The 17,869-nt window shown below is 44.6% G+C and overlaps 2 protein-coding genes across 6 annotated transcripts in view; one reads left to right on the top strand and one right to left on the bottom strand.

Annotated features, from left to right (window-relative positions):
• Positions 1-281: 281 nt before the first annotated feature.
• Positions 282-13,482, bottom strand: LOC148052218 (uncharacterized). Of its 2 annotated transcripts, none has more exons than XR_015698885.1 (3): positions 12,540-12,728; positions 12,241-12,444; positions 282-10,159 (listed from the first exon to the last, which is right to left on the bottom strand). XR_015698885.1 is itself a non-coding variant. In XM_087732585.1 (3 exons), the coding sequence occupies exons 1-3, from the start codon at positions 13,480-13,482 to the stop codon at positions 10,735-10,737; spliced, it is 339 nt and encodes a 112-aa protein (XP_087588711.1). In that variant the 3' UTR covers positions 282-10,734. The 2 variants fall into 2 exon arrangements, 1 of the variants encoding a protein (XP_087588711.1); XM_087732585.1 differs by lacking the exon at positions 12,540-12,728 and adding an exon at positions 13,356-13,482 and having other exon boundaries at positions 282-10,746; positions 12,241-12,440.
• The window catches only part of BRINP3 (BMP/retinoic acid inducible neural specific 3), a 227,506-nt gene continuing 223,018 nt past the window's right edge, over positions 13,382-17,869 (top strand). For 2 of the 4 annotated variants that reach the window (XM_087732584.1, XM_087732582.1), the window contains exon 1: positions 16,476-16,906. In XM_087732584.1, the coding sequence (XP_087588710.1) occupies positions 16,893-16,906 (14 nt within the window). In that variant the 5' untranslated portion in view covers positions 16,476-16,892. Of the gene's footprint in view, positions 13,521-15,190; positions 15,322-16,475; positions 16,907-17,869 lie in introns of those variants that run through there. The other 2 variants (XM_009473679.2, XM_087732583.1) reach the window with 2 other exon arrangements.

The following is a 17,869-nucleotide window of genomic DNA, read 5'->3' as shown; positions in this document are numbered from 1 at the left end:
CTTACTTCAGTTAGCCAGCAGTCTGCAAGGAAGGGTACAGAGGATCTGATCAAGCAACAAGTGTCTGCCCGATGTGGTTCAGAAAAAGAAGTGTTCAGTAACCCAAATATCCAGACAACTGAAATGATCTAGTGCCTGATCTATCAGCTACTTTTGCCACAGAAATTGTTCTAATGAAAATCTTATATATTTTGGATTACTTCTAATTTGCAAGCAAATAGGGAACAATTTTATAATCTTATTCTGCTGAGGTTATGAAAAATATGTATTTCCATACCAGCTTGGTTTTCATATGTTTTAATAATTTTTTAAATACAAAACACATACAATAATTTCCAAGCCATAGACAGTTGACCTTTGTCATGGTTTAACCCGAGCCAGCAACTAAGCACCACACAGGCGCTCGCTCACTCCCACCCAGTGGGATGGGGGAGAGAATCGGAAGAGTAAAAGTGTGAAAACTCATGGATTGAGATAAAGACAGTTCAATGGGTAAAGCAAAAGCTGCATGCGCAAGCAAAGGAAAGCAAGGAATTCATTCACTACTTCCCATAGGCAGGCAGGTGTTCAGCCATCCTCAGGAAAGCAGGGCTCCATCACGCGTAACGGTTACTTGGGAAGACAAACGCCATCACTCCAAATGCACCCCCTTCCTTCTTCTTCCTCCAGCTTATATACTGAGCATGATGTCATATGGTATGGAATAGCCCTTTGGCCAGTCTGGGTCAGCTGTCCTAGCTATGCTGCCTTCTTATGCACCTGGCAGAGCACAAGAAGCTGAAAAGTCCTTGACTAATGTAAACTCTGCTCGGCAAGAACCAAAACATCAGTGTGTTATCAACACTATTCTCATCCTAAATCCAAAACACAGCACTCTACCAGCTACTAAGAAGAAAACTAACTCTATCCCAGCTGAAACCAGGACAGTATCCACGCCTTATTCCATACCATTTACATCATGCTCAGGTCCCACATTATCCAATACATCTTCATTAACCACCACCCCACTTATTCTATGGAGCACCCCTGTGAAATGTCTGTAAAATGTCCATAAACATCCATAAATGTCCACATAGTGTCCACTGAGTTAATTTAGTCCGTGACTTTGGGCTCCATCTGTGATGGTGGTCGCTCAGGACAGGAGAGGTGGTGTGTTGCGTGGAGGTATTGGGTACCAAAGCCAGCTCAGGTCGGGTCACTGCTGCACTTGCACTGCTTCTTGTAAGGCTTCTCCTCCATTGGTTCAGGTGGTTCCTGCTATGGTAATTCCTATAACATGCAACTCAGATCATGGGTTACAACAATGTAAAGGTATTTCCATTACAATCTCCACCCCTGGCCCCTTTGGGCCAGGATTAACATTGCAAGGAACTCCTCCCCTTCCTCCTAGCCTGGCTAGCAACAAGGGGTTCCTGCTATAGTAATTCCCATAACATGCAACTCAAATCCCGGGATACAACAATTTAAAGGTATTTCCATTACAATCTCCATCCCTGGCCCCTTTGGACCAGACCATTGGGTTTAACACTGCAATGGACTCCTCCCCTTGCCCCTGCTTCGGCTTGGACTTATCCACAGACTGTAGTCCCTTAGGGGTTTACCTGCTCCAAGTGGAGCCTTGTCTATGAGCCACAGTCTCTCCAGGGGTATACCTGCTGCGGCATGGATTTATCCACAGCCACAGTCACTTAGATGTGCACCTGTTCCCACATGGCCTTCTCCATGGACCACAATGCTTTCAGAGATAAACCTGCTCCAGCGTGGCCTTGCCTGCAGCCACAGTCTCTTCAGAAGTAAACTTGCTCCACCATGGCCTTACCCGTGGCCACACACTTTGAGGTGCTCCAGCATGACCTCATGCACAGCCACTGATGCTTCAAGGTGTACCTGCTGCCTCACGGACTTATCCACAGCCACAGATGCTTCGAGGTGTACCTTCTCCAGCGTGGACTTATCCTTGGGCCACAATCCCTTCAAGAGGTATACCTGCTGCGGCACAAACATAACCATGGCCACAGACGCTTTGAGACATACCTGCTCTGGCATGGGTTTATCCACGTCCACAGACGCTTTGGGGTGTCCTGCTCCTGCATAGACTTATCCACAGGTCACAGTCCCTTTGACTCGAGTTCCCACTGGAGTTCCAGGCTGTCCAGTACAGCACCACAGAAATAGCAGCGATGCCCTGGCCATCTGCCAGCCCAGGTGCATGGCTGTTGTTGTTATCAAAATGTTCCCAGGCACAGCAGAGTAAGATAATAAGCAGTTCAGCAAGCAGCAAAAGCAACAAGCAGCCACTAACGAGCACTAGACTGTAATATACAGTAAGGCAAGCAAGCCCCGTGGCAAATACAGAAGCCTGCCGATTAATACCTAAACAGCACTAACAGCTATAAATTCAATCTAGCACATTCCAATTAAATCTGTGATTATCTCGAACCCTTTGAGCCCCACGTTGGGCACCAAAAAGGACTGTCGTGGTTTAACCCCAGTCAGCAACTAAGCACCACACAGCCACTCGCTCACTCCCACCCAGTGGGATGGGGGAGAGAATCGGAAGAGTAAAAGTGTGAAAACTCATGCGTTGAGATAAAGACAGTTCAATGGGTAAAGCAAAAGCCGCATGCGCAAGCAAAGGAAAGCAAGGAATTCATTCACTACTTCCCATAGGCAGGCAGGTGTTCAGCCATCCTCAGGAAAGCAGGGCTCCATCACGCGTAACGGTTACTTGGGAAGACAAACACCGTCACTCCAAACGTCCCCCCCTTCCTTCTTCTTCCTCCAGCTTATATACTGAGCATGATGTCATATGGTATGGAATAGCCCTTTGGCCAGTCTGGGTCAGCTGTCCTAGCTATGCTGCCTTCCAGCTTCTTATGCACCTGGCAGAGCACAAGAAGCTGAAAAGTCCTTGACTAATGTAAACTCTGCTCAGCAAGAACCAAAACATCAGTGTGTTATCAACATCATTCTCATCCTAAATCCAAAACACAGCACTCTACCAGCTACTAAGAAGAAAACTAACTCTATCCCAACTGAAACCAGGACACCTTACAGGTATAATCGATCACTATGTGGTAGCATTCCACAGATTAGCAGTATCTTCTCTCCTTCTGCCATGTTGTCACAATACTACAAGGCAGTATTGGAGCCCTGTGGGGGCCATGTGTGCAAACTTACAATAAGCCAGAATTCTTTAACCAAAAAAGTTCCAGCGTCACTAGGATCAAAGCATAACAAATAAGCATAAGAGATAATAGCAGGCAATGTGGATGGAGGATTAAGGCAGTGGTAAGATCCTTCAGTTATATTTATCAGTTGTGTGCCTAAGTGGGTGATAAAGCTACAGTCTATCTACAACCAAAGCATGCTGGATGCTGCACAATCACATCCACATCACATGACATATGCATGGGGTCCTACAGGCTCTTACCAGAAGGTGCTAGAGCCTTTTAGGTTCCCAAATAAATCTCCACCTGCATTACATAAGACTTTAGCTTCACTTAAGATGTCAAATACCAATAAATATTATTATCTACCTCCAGCAGCGGCTCTACCTAACCCCTACTGAGTTCACTGATGCCATACATACTTTACAGCAAAATCACAGAACAAAATGAGGCCATCAGAGCCTCCGTGTTTCTGTGAATAGCTTATTTTTGTGTGTGTTCATCCACAAGTACAGTAGCAGGAAAAGTACAAACTGCGTTCAGTTCTCAAGGAAATAGATGACCAAATGAAAGGACAAACACAAACAAACAAAACTCACCTAATAGAGAAACATGATAGTGATTGACAGCTACCTAGAGAATGAAACATTGCAGCAAAAGCCAGCTTAATAATATTAGTACTATTTGTATGAGAATGTACTCCCACCTTCTTAAGTTTTTGTTCTTATTTTCTGTGCTTTCCTACCTCTTTTAGGATCATAGATAAGTATTTATTTAACAAAATTTGAGATTAGTGAAATAGGAAAGCTGGGTAGAGCTATAGTATTCAGCAGACAAGACCATTCTCTGTGTCAAAAACTCCACAATTGCTGAGGGAGAATGACTTCTCCATTTCCAAAACTGGCCTTGGAGGCTGTGGTGGGTTAACTAACTGGATAGGCAGCTAAGCCCCCACCCAGTCAGCTGCTCACTCAGTCACTCCCCCCGCAGCAGGATGGGGGAAGAGAATAGGAAGGGCAAAAGTGAGAACAACTCATGGGTTGAGACAAAGCCAGTTCAAAAAGTGTAAAAAACCCCACAACCAAACCAACAACAACAACAAAAAAAAACAAAACCAAAAAACCCAGTTGATGCCAGGGCAATCACTCACCACCTCCCACCAGCAGACTGATACCTAGCCAGTCTCTGAGCAATGGCTACTTTGAAAAAACTCAGCTCCCAGTTTTATTGCTGACCATGACATCATATGGTATGGAATATCCCGTTGGTCAATTCAGGTCAGCTGGCCTGGGTGTGTCCCCTCCCAAAATCTTGCCCATCCTCAGCCTACTGACCTTTGGGGTGGGTGTGTGTGCGGAGAGACAGCCTTGATGCTATGTGAGCACTGCTCAGCAATAGATAAAACTTGTGTGTTATCAACATTGTTTTAGTCACAAATCTAAAACACACCATACAAGCTGCTGTGAAGAATATTAACTCCATTGCAGCCAGACCCAGTACAGAGGGCTACAGAAAACTAAATATTCTTAAGCAACAGATTTGACTATTCTATAACAAACTAAACTGCATATGGAGTCAGTATATTTTTCTAATCACGATATTCGGTGGTGAGGTCCACTTTTTTAGTGAGTAACTTGTTTTGAAGGTGTGGTAGCAGAGCTTTTTTTGTTATACTTGACTGATCTTTTTTTCTCCTATTGTGAAAGGAAAATTAATGTTTGAGAATTCCTTTTATTTTTCTGAGTAAAACAAGTTAAACATCCTTGTCCTTGCTTTCTTATTTTTAAATTATACAGAGAAAATTGTTTTACTCATTCAGAAAGCAGAGAAACTGTAAATGTTTTCTTCATGTACTCGTAACGGAATTTATTTTGCTATTTATGCAATTCTTTGCACTAGCAAGACAATAGTGTTGACTAATGAATTTGAAAAAAAAATCTTGCTATGGTTATTTCTTAAGAGTAGACAATGATTGGAGAATTAACTGTAAGGTACAGTTGTAAGGTATAGATTGGTTATCTCCATACCAACCGTATTTGGATTAATACACACATCAGCTTTTAGCTGCAAAATTTATTTAGACTCTAACAGTGCTTAATTGTGTCAAAAAAACAACTGCTAGTTATTTTATATGCTGATAATAAATTGTCCAATAAATTCCAGTAGTTGGTTGAGAAGACCTTCTATTGCCTCTAGAGAGTCCAAACAGCGCTAAATGAGAACATTACCTTGGGGTTGTTTTGTTGTTATGTTGCGGGTTTTTTTACCTAGCTATGTAAAGTGCACAATTAATGGGGATATTGAGATTACCCTATGTTAATACATTTTGTCAGTGTTGCTTTTCATGTGTTTATCTGAAAAAAACAAGGAAACAGATGTCTGATCTCCTAATGTTCAAAATAGGAACACGACTTAGTGTTCTGCTGTATCAGAGATTTCTGGCAAAAAGTGAATGTTATTTCTAAAGTTGAGCAAAATCAAGACAGCTAACTCAAAACTGGATGCACATGTTTTTTGAATCAGGTCCTAAGATTTTATTTACTTTCCCTCCAATGTCATTTTAAGAAATGCAACTGAAAACATGGCTTTCTGGTAAAGACATTTGGACCACCTTAAATGTATAAATTACTGATACCATGTGATTCAGCAAAACACATGCTAGAGAGTAATCAAAGACATAAAGCCATCTCTGTTTGCTGAAGGTTTTAAGCACATGCTTAAAACCAAGGAGGTTCCAGAGTGGTTCACAAAATACATTGGGCTTTGTGCTCCACTGCTTTGACAAATGGAGAACGTAACCAAATAAATGATCTTTTTTACTGCCTCCTTTCCTTTGTGACTAAGAGAACCTGACACCTTCCTAGAATCAGTCCTCCGCAAGTCAGGAAGAAGTAGAAATATTACAAGGGTGACCGCTACTGCTGACAAGAACACATACCTGTTGTGTGCCATAATGACCCAACCCAAGCCAAGCTGCTGCAAGACAAAAACTGTTAAAAAAAAAAAATAAAAAAGACTTTATACATATATTACTTATTTTTCATATCATCATTATGTTTGAGTTGGAAATTAGGTAAATGGAGTTCATCCATCCAAATTCTTCATGCTTTTTCAATCTCATTAGCTCCATGGCTCAGACAAACGATAAATGCTTATAATATTGCTGTATTTTAAGTGCATGCTAGAGACTGGAAATGCATTGAACAGACTGTTCAAGGAACTGTATTGTTCTTGTTCATTGTCATTAGTGGCCCATGTATTTTGATTCTTATGATGTAATGACATATAATAACAAAGGTTATTTTCAAATCTTACTACAGATCTTTTGCTTAGCTCATTTCTATGGGAGATAACCACATCTATTGAGATAATGCACCAGATGTTATTCAGGGAATGACTATCAATTTGAACCAATATCTGTAAAATAATCTATTTTTCAAATGCAAATTGCTTTCTCCACATGCCCTTTTCTTTCCAGCATAACCACCCTGTAAAACTCTGCCTTTCTAGTATGTAATTCCTTGACACTGCAAAACATCAACTGAGAATTTCACTGGTACCTGTCTGTTGTTCCCTTTTCAGTTCATGACAAATTTCTTTTATATACTCTGGCAAACATATATTTTACTTCTGCAAACATTCATAAAGGGAAAGTACATAGCTTCTAATCAGGATCTCTTACACCTTGAATACAGAATTGCTTTTGTTATAACTTACAGTAAGTCTGTCTTTTGTACCAAGCATCAGATATAACAGAACTTCATTTGACTCCATCACTCTTCCAAAAACTCATCTTGTCTGAAAGTGGGTCTTGCTCTTTTACATGCACCACAGAAAATGCATTGAGGAGTCTTCTCTTCATTTCAACACTTCTTCTGTCCTCTGTCATTAGTTCAAATGAATTTCAGACTCTGACCTCTCTCGGATAGAGATTTTTTATGTTAATACCTTGCCTAGTCTGGAAGGGACTTAAGACAGACCACACAGAAGTAACACAACACTAACAGCTAAATTTTATTTAAGTCTGTGTGACAACACTAAAATCAGGTGGGGATAGGAGCACGACAGAAGATACATGGCTTCTGTATTTAAACACAAACACACTAAAAATACACCTCCATTCCTCTACAAATCACTGAAGTGTTAGGCCAGTGCTTCTCACGCTGCTTGTAAAGTTATTGCTTCTGCGATGGAGGCCTCCATTCCATTTCCATCATATCAGCTACTGGAAGTACATATTGCACTACTTTGATAGGACATTCCTTCTGGTACTGAACTACCACAGCCACTGAGAAGGAATTTTTCCCTAAGAAAACCAGGCATTTGATGCATAAGACTCTCCACTGCAATGCTTCAACGTGATTTAAAATGCATCTCCTCCTTTACCTTTTTCTCTACAATTATCTTGTCATTTTCCTGAAAGTAACAGAGTTTTTTGTGATTTTTTAAAGTCCAGCTAGCAAGAAAAAGTGAATACCTGAATACATCAGAGGTTACTTTGAAAATGCTGAGCCCGTGTTTTTGTGTGCGTGGCTATTAGCCATGGAAACATAGACAAAATATGCCTTAACTCAAAAAAAGAAAAAAAAAGTCAGTAAGAGTACTGTAGCACATTATGATTGTCATTGTCCCATGGATTTGGGAAATTACTTCATTTTCTGTTGCCCACTTCAGTTCTAATGTCAAGGTTGGGAACACTTTAAAGAAGTCATCTGATTTTACCTATCAAGTTGTGTGATAGCAGTCATCATTTGCTTTATGTGTTAAAGAAAATTTACAATTATAAACAATGTCTATTACAGTAGAGCCATTAAATCCCTCTGTTCATGCAAAGACATAGTTTGTGGTTCAGGCTGCTGTGTGTATTTGCAGTACAAGGAGACAACTTTGTAGCACCCTGCCTAGCACAGATAGTAACAGCTGTGAAGATTCTACAGAACAGATTAAATCTTCGAAGAACAAGGGGCAATAGATTGCCAGCCCCTAGAGAAGTTCATGACTCTACGTCTCAAGTGCTATTGTATCCCTTCTAGATATGTATGTCTAGCTGTGTCTAGTGAGTTCATGTGAGCTTACAGGTCTTGCAATTAATACCTTCTGAAAGCAGTAGAGAAATACTATCGGTCTCTTCAAAGAGGCTATCCTACCTCAGAAGACTGGAGTTTTAATGACAGCAAGAGCCCGAAAAAAAACCAAACCTTTAAATTTGTCCTCTGCTGCCAAAGGATAGGGCAAGTGAGTATGCAATCATTTTTAATGCTGTATATCTTTGATGTAATTTTTGAGCAGAAATTAAAGAAATTCTACAGTACTAGTTCATTTCCTGGAATCTCTGCAAGAAAAGAAAAAGTCAGTGGATATAATTTTATTCAAGTGAATCATATCTCTGTTTAAGCAAAAATGTGGTCGAAATGTGTCAGTGGTGGACAACAAGCTGAACATGAGTCAGCAGTGTGCCACTGCAGCAACAAAGGCAAATCTCATCCTGGCCTGCACGTGCAGGGACATTACTAGCAGAGACAGAGATGTGATCATCCCAGTCTACTCAGTGCTTGTCATGCCACACCTGAAGTTCTGGTCCCCACAATTCAAGAAAGAAGCAGACAGACTGGAGAGGGTCCAAAGGAGGGCCACGAAGATGATCAAAGGGCTGGAGAACCTTCCCTGTGAGGAAATACTGAAGGAGTTAGGTCTTTCCTCCCTGGAGAAGAGAAGGTTCAGGGGGACCTCATCATAGTGTTCCAGTACTTATAGGAGTACGGAGGCTCTCTCTTCACAAGGAACTAAATGGAGAAGATGGGTTGCACTGGGAGAGGTTTCATCTCAACATAAGAAAGACTTTTTGTACAGTAAGAACAATCATTCACTTGAACAGCCTCCCCAGGGACATGGTAGAGTCCCCATTGCTGGAGGTTTTCAAGACGTAATTGGACAAGGTGCTAGATAATCTCATGTAGGCTCCCTTTCCCACAAAAGGTTGGACCAGATGATCTTCTGAGGGCCCTTCCAACCTGGGCTGTTCTGTGATCCCATGTTTCTCTGATATGTGTATAAAGCAAAATTCTAAATACAGCATATTTGTTTCTACAATGAACAAATACCGGACTTCTTTAGATATGCAGTTCAATTTATGAATGCAAATAGTAACTAGAAATGAAACCCAGGAATATGTGACACATTGTTTTCAAAGCAAAATATGAACACTGGACATAGGCAATTAAGCATTCCCAATGTTTTTTAGCTGAATATGCAAATTTCACATTCAAATCAGACTTCTAAAAAAAACTCACCCAAGAACAAACACTAAGAACATAAGCAGTCCAAAGTTTAAGCCTTTTTACGCTAACTTTAATTACTTCTCCATAATTTCAGCTAAGGGCAAGGCACTTTAGTAGGTTATCATTTTGCTCCTCCCAAGTGTTTCAAAGTCAAGTACAGTTTCCCCTGACAAAACATGTAGTGGATGGAATTTTTAGATGGAGAATTTACAGCAGAATAGCATGCAGAGAATTCATTATAGCTAGGAGAAGGAAGGCACTGTGACAGTGTTGTTTGCATAATAGGTTTTCCTGTTGCAAACTAAGGGTAGCTTCTGAACTGGCTTAATAAATTACGTGCATTTTTCAGTAGCTAAAGATAAGCATGCAGCAGGTTCTGGAAGAATGAGGGTCAAAAGGCTGATTATATGAAGTAAAAAAAAAAAAAATGTTATGGGATACAATGTTAAAATGTTCATTTGCCAACACAGATATACACCACTATTTAATGCAGATTTACAGGACAAAGGAATCCAATGACCTGTAATTCAGGGCTACAAGGCTTTTAGAATGGGAGGACTTGATGTGCCTCTCCCTTCTCACCTGATGCTGTGCAGCTCCTCAGTTAAGACTGGGTCCCAAGTTTGGGTTTAGCATTCTCCTTGGGTGGTGTAAGTTCCTGCCCCATTCAAGTACAGTTTGTTCCATTGTTTGCAATTTCAGTATTCTGCCCTATGATGAGATTTTTTAATATTATATTATAAGGCCATAGATTATTAACAGCATTGAACAAAAAGCATCATAGTCCTCTACAACACTTTAACTCTGCTTCAGGACTTCAGGCTGAAATGGAACTGTGGTAGCAACTACGTCTTGGAATTGACCACAGTGGAAGATCTGTGTTGTTACTCCAAGGCAACATTTTTTAACCTTTAGGTATTGGAGGACATGTATACACAAGTGAATAATATCAGAATACGCTTATAAGATTTAAAGTGGGGAAGGACCAGAAGAGGTGATACTAGTTGAGGAAACAAAGTCGTACAGCTCTCTAAAGATTAAACAAGCTGGCAGGGAGGGAAAGGGCGCACAGTGAAATAAAGATCAGACGATGTCCACTGCACCTCTGGATGCCATGAAATTAAAACTGAACCTAACTGCAAAGGGTCTGAGCCAAAATCTAGTGAAGTCAACCTCTTTTATTGGGAGGGCGAGGTTCGTCAGACTCAAAATTCTCCTTGGCTGATTTAAGCTATCTTTGGTGTGAAGTGCCTGCAGAACAAGTTCAGCCTAGGACGTGATTAGGGCTAGCAAGAAACCTAAAGAGAAGAGCAGAAAAGCATTAGCATATCAGCAAGTCTCTTTTTAGATATTCACACACACATATATAAAGGTCCACTGGATCTCGCTAGCATTTGCAGTAACAAACACTGCTATGAAGATATTGCTGCCCACGTGCACCCTGACACTGTTGATCTATACCATTCACACACTGTGTCTCTTTGTCTTTTGTTTTCTCTGGGATTTCATCAGTTCTAGAAAATGGACAGTACTCTTACTGATTGTCTTGAATCCAAAAGTCTATTTGATAATCATTGCAGGCTTGATGTGCAGCAGTCTTTGTTAAGAAACACAGTGATCTTTACATAAACAGACTGACCTTTGTAACTGGCATTTTGTCAGGATGGGCTGATGGTGGGAGGGGGAGAGAAGAGGGGGAGAGGAGCCTGTGCTACTTGTTGCTGTAAGAGAAAGTGTACTCTGAGGCAAAGAGGCAAGATGGTATGCCTTTTGTTTTTATAACTGCATAATAAGTCATACATATGCCTATATATTTAACAGCTACTACACTTGAAATGGACACTGTATTTCTTTCTTCACTGACCATAACATCCTTCCTTCACTCCTTTTCTTCCATCCTCTCTAAAGAAAAAGACAATAAAAACCAAAGCAGGCTAAACCATTGCTAAGATCAGATCACTCCACAATTCTTTAGTATAAAAATGATTAAACATGCTGTCAGGAACAAACCAATGTGATGCCAGAGGAATCTTGGTTTTCTGCAGTTGCTGAACCTCTCACAAAAAATTCTGGAAACTTAAAACTGCCAGACTGGCAAATGTGCATGAACACTTCACACTAGTGCTTAGGGAGATAACTGAGAGAAGACAAAAACCTTCTTGATCAAAAAGCTCAACAGAAATAACAGTCTCTTTTGAAGACCACATGTAGCACAACAGACAAGTGCTGGTGTAATACTGGTGGTCACTCCATATTGTCCATTGTATGCATCACACAGTCTATATGGTCACTGTGCTTACTGATCCTGGGAAGCACAGTGTTAACACAGCCAGGCTAGCTTCCTCGCATGCAGGGACGCCAAAGCTTCTTGTTGACCTGCAGGCTGTTCCCTGCCACGGGCTGGCTTTCAGTTTACTAGTACGAGGCTCTCAGTCTAACTACACTTAGAGAAATACGTTTTTATTAGCCATAAACGTGCGTGTCTGCTTACAGCACATATGTAGGAAAGGGACAGGGGGCGGGGGGACGGGGAGGGGTACGGGACCAAGCTCCATGGCTGCTGGCGCTGCCTTCCCCTCCCACACACACCTTGAAATTCAGCACACACTCTGGAACCACTATGCGAGGAAAAGGGAGATTTTTTCCACCGAGCCAGCTCGCGATTTTCATAAGGAGAGCCTAGAAGCGCCGGGAAGGCGGGGACGAAGGGGGGATGCTTCCCTTACCCAGGGCAGGGAGGGGGGCACGGATGATTAGCAGGAACATTTTCCGCCCATCCCTCCCCCCCCCACCTTGCAACTGTTTGTCGCCGCGATGTCCGCCTCCCTGCGTCGGTCCGAGCAGCCGGTTCCCCACGCAAGGGTCTCCGTCGCGGCCGCCGCCTTTCCCTGCCGGGGATGGAGAGCAGGCCCCGGCCGGGACGAGGAGGATGCGGCGGCCACAGCTGGGCGAGCAGGCAGGCGCCGATAGGGAGAGCCAGCTCCAGGGAAACCTGTCTGCGAAAAAAAAAAAAAAAAAAAAAAAAAAAGGGATCTGAAACAAAGGCTTGGCTCAGGGTAGGGGGAGAGGCTGAGTGCAGGGGTCCTCTTACCCGGTCGATACTGCCGCTGTGTCTCTCTGGATTGCAGGTGGAGAAAGAGGGAGGAGGAGGAGGAGCGGGTGCCGCGGCACCCAGGAGCCGGCCCGCGGGCTGCCTACAGCCGCACCGGGCCCCCCGGGCCCCCGGGTCGTGACGTGTCCCCCCGGCTGTGCCGCGTGCCCCGGGCCCCGCGGGCTGTCCTCGGCCGTCCCGTGCCCCCCCCCCCCACTCCAGCTGTGTCGTTCCCCCCCGCGGAGCTGGCTCCGTCCGCCCCCTGCCCCGCGGCTCCCCACGCCCCGCCGCGCAGGCGGCCCCCTCCCCCTCTCCCGTCCTCCTCTCTCCCCGAGAGAGATTGGCGAAGTCCTGCAAATCCTGACCCCGGTGCGGGGACCTCTGCGGAGCGTACAGCCCCGGTACTCGGTCGATGTCCCCTCCCCAGCGCCCCAGCCCGACCCTCTGCCGCAACTGGCGGGATGAGAGCCTCTGTCGCCCCTCTCCGGACCGCCTCGGCTCGCTACAGCCTCACACTTCCCGGTGCAGTCTTGTCTTTGATCCACCTGGCTTGGCAAAACCCCTCTCCTCCTGCCCGCTGTTGAGATCCCACAATTTGTTTTTCTTTCTTTGAGGATCACCACGATCACCACCACAAAAGCCACCTCAGCCCCAGCAGATCGTATCCGCCCCCCCGCAACTCCTCTTACTATTCAGATTTCCTTCCCTTTCTCCTCCTCCTCCCCCCGCCCCGGTGTCCCCCCCCCCCATTCCTTTGGGTCTTGAGCCTCTCTCTCCCCTACACACACACACGCACACACAGACATAGGCACGCACGGTGTGAATGGTTTGCTGCTGTGCCACACAGAACTGCTGATCGTTTCCGAAGTCCCGCTACCGTGCACAGCTCTGCTCTAGCTTGAAGCCGAAGATCATGGACTATATGCTTGGCGTTGGGATGCATTTTGCTCACCGCCGCTTCGCTTCCTGCAATTTCACCCGGTAAGTAGGTTTTATTTCACGTTCAGATTGCTTGTTTTCAGCAAGAACGACACTTAAAAAAAAAAAAAAAAAAGAAAGAAAAGCAACGACTCAATTGCCTCTCCTTGCCTCTGAGCCTTTCAGTAGCCTGGCTGGCTCCACTTTCTGAACTCGAAGAAATTACGGAGCACCAACCCTATTTGCCCACATCCATTCCGTACGTTAGTCATCGCTCTCAGCACTAAGTTGCAATCCGCACCGCAGTCTCACTCGCAGAGTCTTTATCATTCCACTGCTTAATCATCACATTTTATTAATGTTTTTATCGGGCACTATACCTCCTGCTACATTCTCTAGTTTAATCCTTGCAAATACAGCTGCTCACATGCATGCCGGAAAGGCTCAGTATTTCTCCCCGTGTAGGAGGATGGACAGAAATCGCTGGTGGTTAAGGGAGTCGTGAGCGTGTCTAAAGGAGTGTCTGGAAGTCTGCGTGGGGAGATAAGGTGGAAAAGTTCATTACTCTTTCTGATCCCCTGAAGAAGCTTGGATTGGAGTGGAGGTGAGGAAGTATTCTCCGGAAGGGATAGAAAAGGATTTCCAGACCTAATTAAATCTGTCCTGTCGCTTGTGCTCGAAAGTGACAGCGCGTCGGGGTGCGCGGACAGGGGAGGCTGGGTGGGCTGCGGCCGGCGCGGGGGCAGCAGTGTGCGGCTGCAGCCGCCTCCTGCCCGCCTGCTGCCTGCTCTCGCTTCACGCCCTTCCCGCATTTCTGAATCCCATCGCACCTCCTGATTTTTTTTATTGCTATTTTCGGGAATACCTATATTTTTGCTGGCCTGAGGACCGCAGGATAGGAGCGAGGCGTCGTCTTCACAAAACGTATGCTCACATACATACCTACCTGCCGCGTTTTGAAGCGTAGAATATCTTTTGAATCAAGTAGGGGCTTCTTTGAAAGAAAAATAGAGAAGAGGACCAAGGGAAATAAACACTTTTTGTTAAAAAGAGGGCAAGTGACTTCAGAGTGCTATCTGGGGCTAAAGCTTCCAGTATTTTTGTGTCTCTAATTGGCGGCAGCGATCCACCCACGTTCAATAGCAGAAGGTAGGGAGGGAACATGTTACTTCTCACGGGGAGATATTGACTGGGTTCCATTTAACTCTGTCATTTGGTGTGCAGCATAAGTGTGTGTGTCTGTGCAGTCGTGTCTCCAAAGCAGTATATACAGAGATCACAAGGAAGGTGCTAAAGGCTTGTAAGCAGGTAGGGATGCCAGTGAGAAATACACGAGATCTGGATTTATTGCCTAGTGGCAAGCAGAGGACGGAAAAGGTCAATGCCCCCTTCAATACTGTGCTCCTGACAGTGCTCCCCCCTCTCCTGGTCCTTCCTCCCCCGCCTCCAAATTGCTGGCTGATGTCGGGAAAGGGGGAGTGAAAAAGCCCTTCAAGCGTGGGATCCCAAATTCATCCTTCCTCCAGCTCCTCTCTTCTCCCAGCAGCTCGAAACCCCCATGTCTACTTCAATCATTACAGATAAGCGTAATTCTCCGGGAGCGTGTCCTCCCGGAGATTTTCCTACTACCGTCATTGCCGACCTGCCTTCTCTGCCCCCTCCCGCCCCTCTGCCGCACACACCCCCTCCTGCCCCGGGTCCTTTCTCCCGGCACTGGGATAATTAACCAAATCCCAGCCATTTCTCCTGAATTACCCACCTCTGACGCTACTGCTGCTGCTGGGATCCTCCCGCACCAGGCTGCTCAGGAAAGTTTCCGTGCAGTCATACCCCCTTCTTTTCCTAGGTATAGAAGATTACCTAGGTAAGTGCGTTTCGAAAGCTCCACTTGAATTTTAATTTCGTTTGTTTGTTTGTTTTGTTTAAAATCTTGGGGAAAAAAAAAAACAAACAGGATGCCCTGAGGGATTAACTCGCTGTTGGAATAGCTCACCCGGTGAACATCACCTCACCGTGCTAGGTAAATGATAGCGCTCTGCAGAAGAGATTTATGTGCCCATCAGCAGAATATTTCCCGGGTTTAAGAGCACTCTGTATTCCCTCTGTGCCGACGGGGGTGAGAGATGGTAGGACACAGGATGAGGGCAGCGGAGTTGTTCAGATCACAGTCACTGTGATGGATGGCAGTAAAACCGTGCCTGGGCAGTAAAACTGACACAGGTTGGACTGGGTGGTGTTTCTATACTCAGCAGAAGGCGAAGGGGGACACACGGCCCCCCCAAACCCTTTGCATACAAACATGAAATAAATCAATGCAATTACTGTAGGCTGAATGGGCGATTGCAACAAGCGAGCGTGAGGTATGTTTAATAGATTCCCAGTAGCCTTGATGGTTCGTTTCCAGCGTTCAGCACTCCCAGACCAGAGGATACCCTCTACTCACATTGGGCTGGATGACTCAGAAAAAAATAGGAATGACAGACAGCAGCCTGGCAGTTTTTTGCTTTGCTTTGGTTGGTTCTTTTGCTTTTTGTACAAAAGACTGGTAGTGTGTAAATACCTCACAAGCCCTGCGGCCCATTGCCGAGGGAATGGTCCCTCCGTTTAGGTGTCCAGCCTCCCTGCTTGTCTGTGTCTGGCTTCACTGTCAAGGATTGCCTCCACCTCCCCTGCTACCCTCATCTCCCCTGGAGCTGTGTGGCTTTGGGACTCCCTTTTGGCCGGGAGTTAATTTCCTAATTAACACTTCCTATTGGCAGTGGCAGGTGGACACCCAGGGAGGGGGCTCTGGCAGAGGAAATACCTTAAAAGATACATGTCAACGTCCAGCCTGCCTGATCATCCGCCTGGACTTAACCCTACTCCGTTCCTTCAAGTTGTGCGTGTCCCCGGGGCGAGGTACCGCGGGGAAGAGGAAGAAGGGAAGAGGCGGGGGGGACGGGGGAGGCCGCGCCACCGCCCGCAGCAGCAGGAGGGGCTCCGGACGAAGTGAGCTCCTGCAGCCGAGCAGCAGCGCTGGTCCCGGCCGCGGGCTGCCGAGACCCCCAGCCTCTCACCAGCTTCAGGAGGAGAAGGTGGCTCGCTGCTTCCACCGCGTCGCCTGCCACTTTGTAGGGGAAGAAGAAATCAAACCTTCAAGAGAGTGGGTGCCTGCTCTGCTCCAGCCCAGAAATCACCCATCTGTGCGGGCTTGCCAAGGCTGCCCGCAGCGGGGAGGGAGAGAGGCTTGGCCGTAAAGAGTTAATCAAGGTTTGCAGGGTGCTCCAAGTATGAGTCCTGTGTGCGCCTCATAGATGCACTAGCCAATCCTAGGCAGCAGAAGCATGAACTATATGTAGCATGGTGTAAAAAGCGAGGTAAAGAAAATAGGGTGTAAACTGTCACGGTATTTTGGAAGACAGGAGACCTGCTTTTTTGGGCTACTTAAAGACCATCATGCATTTAAGAAGGTAAGGGCTTTGTTACCAGAAATCTGTATTGTGGTTCACTTCCGAATTCAAGTGCATTTTCTGTGTACCTTTCATTAAGTGTTAAACTGTGTAGTGCAGTGTGGGAAGAAAGTGGAATAAAGTATGATTTACTGTTTGGGAATTTTTTTAAGACTACATCAGTTTCAAGTTGTAATGATTTCTTTTAGAGATTAAACAAATGTATGCATGTGAAGTAAAGTAAATTCATGACTGGCAGAAAAATGCAATGTATGCGATAAGTGAAGGACGTTCTATTGTAGCATCAAAATCAGTCATGGATCCATATCAAATGAAGGCCAATGTGAGATAGATCTGATTTTGAAAAAAAATACATAGAGTAATTCAGAGACAGGTATCTGACAAACAAGCCTGACAAGAAGAAACAAAAATAACTTCTTTCCTAGAAAAGCCCTTTATTTAAATATGGCATCAGAAAAGACTGCTATAAAAAGAAGAAGTGAAGTCAAAACCTTATAGAATCTTTATTTTCAAAGATGAGTGACTCTGACACATTAAGTACACAGAGATAAAGCTAGAGTGGCCCCACTTACATTTATAAGATATAAAAAATGCTCCTTTGGGGGAGCAATCCATTTAGATATCAGACTTTACAGACTGCTGTCAGTGCTCAACTCCAACTGTACAAGGAGTTACTCATTTTAAATAGGTGCTCTATTAGCTTTACCACAAGACCTAGCTTTGATAATAGAAACGTTTGACTTGTATCTTTTTCTCTCTGTATCTAAACGTAGCAACAGAACCATCATCTTAGATGCTGTTGCAGTGCTAATTATCAGAGTTCCATAAAGAAACTACCTACAAATTCTTGCCTTCAATAATTTTTCTCTCTAAATCATGTACACAATTTAAGAGGGGAAGAAAAAAAAAAAAAGATCTGTTATATTTTCAGTAAGGTGAGCCACCTCCAGCAAGAGCTAACGT

The sequence above is a fragment of the Nipponia nippon genome, unplaced genomic scaffold, assembly GCF_047370975.1.
Source record: "Nipponia nippon isolate SJK-2023a ecotype South Korea unplaced genomic scaffold, ASM4737097v1 scaffold_5, whole genome shotgun sequence".
NCBI classification, from domain to species: Eukaryota; Metazoa; Chordata; class Aves; order Pelecaniformes; family Threskiornithidae; genus Nipponia; species Nipponia nippon.
The sequence above is the reverse complement of the archived record's forward strand: the minus strand, read 5'-3'. Positions and strand labels throughout refer to the sequence as shown.